Raw genomic sequence first — 10,000 nt, 5'->3', positions numbered from 1 at the left:
AAAAAAAGAAATATGACACTGTGACGCGTTTGGTGGTATTTTTGTGTTAAATTTGACGGCAGGTTTGCGCCGTGTGTCTGTATTAGTTCCTCGTTGTTTCGATAAGAGGGTCAAAGAAAATTTCCTGAAAAACATGTTTATCAATATTAAGATAACTTCGTCCTTTCTGCGCCAAGTAGTCAGTGCTGGAAGTATATTGACGTATTTGAAAAAAAATCTTTTCCTGAAACTAAAATGGATCTTCCCTGTCGCTCAAAGCTTCAATTTCCGCAATTTTCATTTAATAGCACAAGGATATCTATTTACCACCCCAAATTTAGAGTTCTTGCTTAGTTTCATAAGAATGTGTTGTAAATTTAAGCTAATAGAAGACTCCCAACATCTTAAAATCTGCAACCAAAAAAGACAATTTTAATACCAACTTAGTGTACTTTTCGATCCATTTTTTTCAAATTTAAAGCTATGACGGCTCCCTGAATTTTATATAACAAGCCAATTGGTTCGCAAAGGCACGATCTTCGTTACACCCAAATACGAAAATTTTTAAACTCACAAAACCCAGCTCTGAACCAGGTCATGAGCTCCTGTTTGCATATATAAGTTTACTGTAACTTCAGCCGAGTGTTTGTCCTTTTCCCAGTTTTTTCCCTAATCGCTCGAAGTGCTTCTAATCGGCTAACTTTTGTGTACCCTGTTTATTCCATTTTGTCATTTTTGTGCAGTTATCACGTTTCTGTGACCAAGTCTATTTCTTCGTACCTTTTTTGAGTTTTCGAATCATTGCGCAATGTTCCATTGTCACGGTTACATGACCTTTGGTGTCGAGGTAGACAATCAAAATTTTCAAGGGCAGCCAACGAAATATAGTTCAAAACCACTTAAACATAGCATTGTCAAACGTATTTTAGAATTTAAACGGTAGATATAGGCATATTTTTATCCCCTAAAAATTTTTCATCTGTTCGGATTTCCTAGCGGAAAGTCTAGTGATCCGAAAATTATAGGGATCAAAACTTACCTTTTTGAAATTTTCAGGCAGAAAAAGGTTCCCGAAAATACTACGTGACCTTTTTAGGGTAACAATCCGTTAAAAATAGCCAATTATACCATTTTTCAGATGTTGGAAAATCCTAGGACAGGCAGGCAAGCAAGAAATTTTACAACAAATGTTCCGAAAATTCTAGCTCTCAAATCGTCTTCCGAACAGATATTTTCCGAAAATTGACGTTGGGTGCCCCTGAGTTTATGTCGGTATTATTCTTTCAGTGCAGTGTTTGCCTTTACTCTTCTCGACCGAAGAGTTTTTTCAAAGCTTTTCGGTACTTAGGTAAACGCCAGGCAAAGACAAAGGGATCAAGAAGAGACTTCAAAAAGAGCGTGTTATTCGTCACGACTCCAGCAATTCGTAGTGAGAGACTTACTCTTGTCTTTTCTCCTGAGTAAAGGAAGACATACCACATAATAGCGCTTGGTTGAGAACAAACCAGTAGAATTATAATCATAGCTAGATTTAATCGAACAAAGTTCTTCTCGATGAGTTTCTGCCGCGTTGGTCGTTCACTCGGTGTAAAGGTTTCCCGTGTTTTTAGAGATCCCTCGCTTGTTGCGATGTTCCGAGGCACTGCTTTTAGCGTTAAGCGTCGCTTTTTCAGCTGCTGTTTACCAAAAGCTCTCTGCAGCATCAGGTAGATAATTATAGTCAAAAACAGCGAAAAGGTGGAATGAAGGTGCAAGTCAATCTTCGCGATTACCTCTCTTGGCACTCCGGCAACTAGTTGTAAGGTTTCAAACAGAATAGCGTATAACAAAAGCCCCACCACACACGCTATGGTGTTACGGACGGTGATCAAACGTTTGAATTTGAACGGGAAGGCCAGCGCGGCGTATTGTGCAAAGGTGAACGCCAAGACAAGGAAGAAAGACGTGTTGGCTGTTATGGTGGCTACAGTTCCCGCTACGTGAAGTATTTTCACGCAGTGACTTCTGCCTGGGTGATTATTGTAGAACCTGTAGTAGCATGTTGTCATCATGGGTTCAGGAATAAGACCAGTGATCAGATCAACAAACGCTAAACCCACCAAAAAATACGCCGATGGCGTGCGAAACGTTTTAAACGGATCTTTGTAAATCGCTAAGAGAAGTAAAAAGTTGGAGAGCACCGTTAGTGGGCAAATCACGGCGAGGAAGGTTCCAGATACTAAGAGTGTTGTTGCCCAACTTGGCGGCATCAGATATTCCGTTGCATTCGATGTAACTTCGTTCATTTTTGCTTCATGTGGTGCCTAACTTTGATTCTACGTATTTTTTTTATATGAGACGTCAAATGTATTTAATTATTTAGAGTAGCTATAATTATGTATATAACCAAAGCAAACGTGGTTATATGTAAATAACCACATCACAGTTTATGTTTTCTAAGTAACCAAAAATGCGTTATTGGTTATTTAACAAATAACCAAAGAAATGAATGTGGTTATTTGCTAAATAACTAAAATTGATGATTGGTTATTCATTAAATAACCAGAAACTTAATCTGGGTTATAACTTGGGATGCTATAGGCATACCTCGTTGTAAATGAAAACCAATCGAGTCTCTTTTTTTTTTCTACATCGTAGTCACAAATGTGTATACCCCGCAGAAATTGAATTAAACTCCTTAAACGGGGCTCCGGGGGAATATTTTCAACTCCGTACAATAGTTTTACTTGCGGTAATTTAAAGACGGTTTGCGCATGGAATTGAAGAGAGATTTTAATAGGTCTTGTGCAGGGACGGTAGAAAACGTGAACCCTCGAACTCGACCCCCAACTGGACCTATTTCTGGACCCCACACGAGGGAAGAAAGAAAACAATAGATGGTTTTCACAATGACGTCATCAAATCGTAAGATCTTCTGAATTTTTATCGAAAGAAGGTTTATAATGACCTAGACAAACTTCAACTTCTCTGGGGAAACGACGTCTCTGCGCTCATCCATAACTTTGCTAAGACGTCCTGGCCGTTGGACCCGCCTGCCGACTTCTCTGGTTGTTGTCTGCCTTGACGTGCTGTTGCCTGTTATTTCAGGAATTGTAAATCTTTCGCTATCATGCGGCCATTTCTCTGAGGAATGGAAAGAAGCTCTGAACCTCTGCGCGATCCTTAAGAAACCTGGCTTAGACCCGACGCAGTTGAATAACCTCCGCCCTGTCAGTAACTTTCACTTTATATCAAAACTGACAGAGCGTGCTGTTTTCGACCAAATTCACAGTCATATGAGTCGATTTGCCCTTTATCCACCCTCACAATCCGCTTACTGAAGGTACAGAATGACATTCTCATGAATATTACTGAATTGCGAGCATGTAACCCTTCTAGTTCTTCTAGATTTGAGCGCAGCGTTCGACACCGTTGACCACAACATCCTGCTTGCTCGTCTTAATTCAAGTATTGGCATTAATGGCACCCCCTTGAATTGGTTTTATTTTATCTTAGCAACAGGTCGCAAGGAGTCTCGCTAAATGGCTGTACATCTGACAGTTTGAGGCTTATGGCGTTCCACAAATATCGCGTTTGGGCCCATTGTTGTTTACCATTTACTCCAGCAAACTGAGTCATCAAATACCATCTACCTGAGGCACACGCCCATGCAGATGACACTCAGCTTTACCTGTCGTTTAGTCCTGACTCGGCTACTAATCACACTGACGCGGTCGCTGCCATGGAACGCTGTCTATTGGACATTTGTACGTGGATGCTTACTGATAAGGTCAAAACTTAATGATGACAAATGATGACATGTTGATCGGTACAAAACAGCAACTTTCCAGAGTAAATATTGACATTGATTGACATTGCTCCTGTCATGGTTCGATTCTAACCTGAATCTCCAGGAACAGATCCACAAAACTTGATCTGGGTTTTTCCATTTATACAATATTCGACATATCCGAAAGTATCTGTCACAGGAATCGATCTGCACGGACTTTGGTCCATGCTTTATCACAAGTCGTATAGATTACTGAAACAGCCCTCTATTTGGTTTACCCTCTGTTCATCTACTTAAATTGCAACGCTGGCAGAATGCAGCTGCTCGGCTTATATATCTAATGTTCTTCGCTACAGTCACATAACACCAGTACTATGTTTGTTACATTAACTTCCTGTCAAATTTCGCATTGATTTTAAACTACTTCTTCTTACTTTTAAAGCTATCTACAGTCACGCGCCTGGTTACTTGATTGATCTGATTGCTATGAAAGAAGTCTATTCATTTAACTGACTTTCCACACATTAGAGACACTGTCCATCTTAAGTCAAGAATATCGCTTTGAATTGTAAATTCCGCATATTCTTCGTAAAATTTAAACTATTGAAAGTTTAGGAGAAGCGAAATGACAGTAATAAGAGAAGACGAAACATTATGTTAATGAAGAAGACTGAAAGAGAAGGTTGAAAAATTATAGTAGCTCAATTTCGAGATGTAGACTCAGATGAAGACCCAGCTTTGAACAATTGGCGTGACCTCGATGCCCTAAATATAAAGTAAGGAGTTGTAAGGGATTTTTCCTCGGAGCGCTTGAGGTCTTCCATTTTGTTAAGAGTGAAATTTAACAAAAAATTCACCGATTTACGATAAAAGTTACTTAGGCACGTTTTAAGCGTCGCATTTTACATGTGCCAAATCTAATGCAAATGAGAAAAATCTATTGTTTTCGCTTATTTGCATTAGATTCGGCAAATGTAAAATGCGACGTTTAAAACAGGCCTTAGGGTGCGTTCGATTGACTGTATTCCGGAATAGGAATACATGAAATAGAAGTTAGAAAATTCTTCGTTTTTACGTATATTCACATTAAAATTGTCAAACACCTCCTGAAATCATCGGCTATTTTAAACGTCTTTATTATCCTTACTACTTCAAAACGCCAGACATTCCATTTTAAATCATCACTCTACGTATTCTTATTCCGGAATAGGGTCAATCGAACGCATCCTTAATTATCTGTCATAGGATTTTTGAGGGGGTGGGGGTTGGGGGACCTATTTCATTCGTTGACGGGGTGGACTCATTCAATGCATGTCAAAATAGCACATAGCAAGCATGGCAAATGAATTTAACTAAAATAATAAAGTTTTGAGACGTATTCGTGAATAGAGTGCTTTGAATGACTTGTACGTGCTATTTGTAAGGTTTTTTTTTCTTTTCCGGATTCAGGAAATGAATCTTTATTTTATGAAGTCATTCTGTTACGCCTCGCAGATGTTGAGCGTAATTTATCACTGATGACAATTCTATATCCGTGAAGGACATTATTTCACTGGATTAAAACGCGCAGGGAATTGCAAGGATTGAAGCGAAACAAGCGGGATTTTGTTTCTTTATTTCCGTCCGCGCTATTTTAAAACAAATGTTATTCGCTGTAATGTCGAATTTACATGGCTAAGTGAACTTTTTTAGTGAAATTTTGACAAGTTGTCTAGTCTACACGAATAGCTTGTCTTCATGAGAGTAATTTCCGATTTTAGTTTATTATTTTTTACTGATTGTGTAATGGCTATAACGTCATATTGGGCTTAATTAAGGTCTTCTATGCGATAACCCTTACGTTTTGTATGAGTAGCGTACGTCTTCGATCTATTCGATTTAAAACTGATTAAACCTGAGCGATCCCACAAGCGTGAAGCATCGCTTTATTTCGTGTATAAATAAATATTATTGATTGATTGATTGATCGTTTTAACAGCAACTTAAACACAATATTTGGCTGTGAAGCCCTCCTGTTTTCTCTTTTTTTTTTGTTCAAAGGATTTGCCCAACTTTCTCCATTTATTTGTGCCTTAAAATTCAGTATTTAATGCTTGTGGAACTATTGTTTGTACATATCAGTATACGGGAACTCCAGCTTAAATCCTTTTCCGAATTGTTTTCCCGAATCTCTAGAAATGCTTTTAATGTCCGACTTCTTGGTAGCCCTGTTTATTGCATATTGTCATTTTTGTGCAGTTATCACGTCGTTTCTCTGCCAAATTCTGTTTCTTCGTATCTTATCCTATTTTCTTCTACGTGTATAAGTTCGCGACCCCACAAGCTTTTAGCTTTGAATTTAATGTCATTTATAAATAAAGGTTGTACTGTATTGTATTGCATAGTTGCGAATCATTGCGCAATGTTCCATTGCTACATGAGCTTTTGTGTCGAGGTAGACAATCAAATTTTCAACATTTCAGTGTTTGCCTTTACCCTTCTCGACCGAAGACTTTTTTCAAAGCTTTTCGATACTTAGGTAAACGCCAGGCAAAGACAAATGGATCAAGAAAAGACTTCAAAAAGAGTGTGTTATTCGTCACGACTCCAGCAATTCGTAGTGAGAGACTTACTTTTGTCTTTTCTCTTGAGTAAAGGTAAAAATACCACACAATAGCGCTTGGTTGAGAACAAATCAATAGGATAAAGATCATAACTAGATTTAATCTAACCAAGTTCTTCTCTATGAGTTTCTGCTGTGTTGGTCGTTCACTCGGTGTACAGGAATCCCGCGTATCTGCACATCCCTCGCTTGTTGCGGTGTTTCTTGTTGTTGGCGTTAAGCGTCGCGTCATGATCATTTCTTTCACAACAGCTCTCTGCAGCAGCAAGTAGATAATGACAGTCAAAAACAGCGAAAAGGTGGAATGAAGGTGCAAGTCAATCTTCGCGATGACCTCTCTTGACACTCCAACCAGTTGTAAGCTTTCAAACAGAATAGCGTATAAGAAAAGCCCCACCACACACGCTACGGTGTTACGAACGGTGATCAAACGCTTGAATTTGAACGGAAAGACTACCTCGGCGTATTGTGCAAAGGTGAACGCCAAGACAATGAAGAAAGACGTATTCATTGTTATGGCGGCTATAGTTCCCGCTACTTCAAGTATTTTCAAGAAGTGACTGTCTGGGTGGTTATTGTAGAACCTGTAGTAGCATGTTATCGTCATAGGCTCAGGAATAAGACCAGTGATGAGATCAACAAACGCTAAACCCACCACAAAATACGCCGATGGCGTGCGAAACGTTTTAAACGGATCTTTGTAAATCGCTATGAGAAGCAGAGCGTTGGAAAGCACCGTTATTGGGCAAATAACGGCGAGGAACGTTCCAGACACGAAGAGTGTTGTGGCCCAACTTGGCGGCATCAGATATTCCGTTGCATTCGATGTAACGTTCATTTTGCTTTATGCGATACCTAACTTTGGTTCTTCGTGTTATTTTATGTTATACAGGTGCGTGAGCTTATATTGACTCAATTTCCTCGCTTAATGCGTCAATTGTGCGTGAAACAGTTTTAGGTTACCAAATGAGGTTTATAAATAGTCAGAAAAATTGGGTTATTTCTCTTGAAATTGACGAGTTGTCTTAAGTTTCTCGCAAAGTGTTTGGGGTGTCACGGAATATCACGCAGCAAGCTATTGCTGTCAATAATACTTACCAAATATTCCCACGCTCGAGAACTGTTCGTGATAAGATAAATCCCAACTTACGAAATTCCTTCTTTGTCAAAAAAATATCCGTTTTAGCTCTTCGGGTATTTTGGTTTTCAAACACGCGTGTCGTAATGTCATTTTCCTGTGTCAACCTCAGGCTCCATTTTATGAACCCTTATTCATTTTACTCGAGTGCCCGGAGGGATTACTTCATATTGATGGCTAATGGGGATGTGTCGCTGGATGGGGTCGCATTTCCACAAATGGCATGACAGGCGCTTTAGGAGCCAAGCGGGGAGAACGCGCGCTTGGCTCATAAAGCGCCTGTCATGCAGGCTACTTTGAATGAGTTGCCAGTAATTGGATCCATGCCTTATCGCAGAGGGTTCTGGGATCGCCAGGGAGTTGTTGTGAGAAAGTTATTCGGCTTCCAAAAAACGACTTTAGAGAGAAATCAAGGCTTTTTTGGACACAGTTTTATCAGAAATCGATTTGGGCGATGTTGGCACGTAGCAACTGTAAGTTCTTGTTTGAATAACCGTGAAACATGAGACAAAATTTGCTGATTAATGTGAAACGGTCTCAAAGTATAACAAGGTTAGGAATAAATCTGGAGGAAATGACTCAATAAAGCCTTTTCAGTTGTATTAACGTATGGCCTGGCTTTTGGCCTATTTCTAAACTCAGCAATTCAAATAAAATTGGAAATATGCCTTGTGGCGATCATTGTGCTGTGCGGGGTTGTGACAACGATCGAACGTACCCAGAGAAGCAAAAGATTTTTCCTCAGGTTGGAATATTTAGATTTTACTCGCCCAGGAATAACAATGATGTTTTGTCGTGTGCTAGAGCTATTAATCGTGACCAATTCAAGGTTTGATGAGTACAAAGGTCTGTTGAGGTTACAGAACCTCTGAATGTCCTACAACAACTTTGTACATAAGAGCTGAGTATGATTGTGGGAGTACTAAAACCTCAAAGACCTTCTTCGAAGATCAGATCGACAGAGAACTAGTATATGAACATGACGCTTTTGTATTGTATTGTAGATGGTAGTTTGACAGAAGAAAAGGTTTGTTTACGTGTAACAGCTGGGCATGTCAGATATGAATTCCCAGTGTTATCTAATTCCGTCGAAACGGAGACTGCGGTACTTCTAAACAGCTGCCTCGAGGCAGAAGCTAAGGAGATTGAAATGGTTTGCTTGAGCAGCATCATCGTACTACATTGATGTGACTGGACACTTACAGAGTTTGTAGATAAATTGTAGCGGCTCGAAAACCGTTGGATTTTTCTCAGTTAAACAAGAACTTAACCTATGGGTTTTCTCATGTTTCTCATCGCTCATTTCATCCCTCCAAAGTGCAATGGCTCTGTAAATTCTCTCCTTTGAGGAAGTGTATTTCCAGAAGCCATAATTCGTTTACGCAAGACATAACTAAAAAGAAAACAGCCTAGACACACGTAAACACAACTAAAAGGGATTTAATGTGTTATTTCCTCCAGATTTGTATCTAATTTTGTAACATTTCGAGACCATGACGAGATGTTAATTTTACAATAAACAGCAATAAACCTTACGGATCCTAACCTGAGTAAATTTCAGTTATCTCGTATTTCACGGTTATTCAGACAAAAAGTTACATTTGCCACGTATCAACATTTCCCAAATCGATTTCGGATAAAACCCTCAGAACCCTCTGCGTACAAACGGGGATCCGATTACTGGCAACTCATTAGTTGTCAGGATTTTGGGGGTAAGACAAAAAGGGAAGGATTCGCGGTAAAAAAAAGTTGTTAGAAAAAGAACTGCAGCGCTGTTGTTTTAATATTTACTAGCCGCATTACATTCCGTTTTGAAATTACAATTAATTTAAAAGGCTTTATGTAAGCCTTATGCTCGAGTGTCCGGCAAGTGATTATTCCAAAGCGATTCTTCAGTTGTTTCTTTTTTCAACATTCAAATGTGCTGTTTATCTCCCTCGTAATTGATATTGGCCCAGTGTAAAAGTATATAAACCGATTATCTCTGTTATGATTTGCTTCACAATATTAGAGTTCGTCGCTATGACATTATCAAACCTATTCTGGAGATTCACAGTTTTTATCGCTATGATGCCTTCTTCCTCTTATCGACAACAACTGATCTCTTCCACTTGTCTGCCTTAACTCTTTTCTCAACTTTCTTTGAGTGTGTAAATTAATGTCACTTGCTTTTAATTTTCTTTGGAAATCCGCCTCCTTCGTGCAAGCACGCTCCTCGTGGAGGTTGACTATCAATGGAGTTATTTCAGTAGAGTTAGAGTTAGAGTTAACGACTTCCAAAAGCCTGAATTCAAGATTTTGGTCTGCCAAAATCCTGAATTCAAGATTTTGGAAGTCCAAAATCTTGAATTCCAAAATCTTGAATTCAGGATTTTGGCAGTCCAAAATCTAGGATTTTGGAAACTTAACTCTAACTCTACGACATAACTCTATGAAAATAACTGTCCCCCTCTTCGTGTCGTAGTTTTCCCCGCTTGCATTAATCTGTCAGGAAGGAATGCTATATCATGTT

At 39.1% G+C, this 10,000-nt stretch overlaps 3 protein-coding genes across 3 annotated transcripts in view; 1 reads left to right on the top strand and 2 right to left on the bottom strand.

Annotated features, from left to right (window-relative positions):
- The window catches only part of LOC138055234 (uncharacterized), a 103,945-nt gene that overhangs the window by 19,354 nt on the left and 74,591 nt on the right, over nt 1–10,000 (top strand). The window lies entirely within an intron of this gene.
- On the bottom strand, nt 390–3,461 carry LOC138055235 (neuromedin-U receptor 2-like). The gene has a single exon (XM_068901204.1). The coding sequence runs from the start codon at nt 2,262–2,264 to the stop codon at nt 1,281–1,283; it is 984 nt and encodes a 327-aa protein (XP_068757305.1). The 5' UTR covers nt 2,265–3,461; the 3' UTR covers nt 390–1,280.
- Nucleotides 5,764–7,360, bottom strand: LOC138055238 (melanocortin receptor 5-like). The gene has a single exon (XM_068901212.1). It carries the CDS (start codon nt 7,186–7,188, stop codon nt 6,220–6,222), a length of 969 nt encoding a protein of 322 aa, XP_068757313.1. The 5' UTR covers nt 7,189–7,360; the 3' UTR covers nt 5,764–6,219.

The sequence above is a fragment of the Montipora capricornis genome, chromosome 7, assembly GCF_036669925.1.
Source record: "Montipora capricornis isolate CH-2021 chromosome 7, ASM3666992v2, whole genome shotgun sequence".
In the NCBI taxonomy this organism is placed as follows: Eukaryota; Metazoa; Cnidaria; class Anthozoa; order Scleractinia; family Acroporidae; genus Montipora; species Montipora capricornis.
This window is presented reverse-complemented; position numbering and strand designations above follow the sequence as displayed.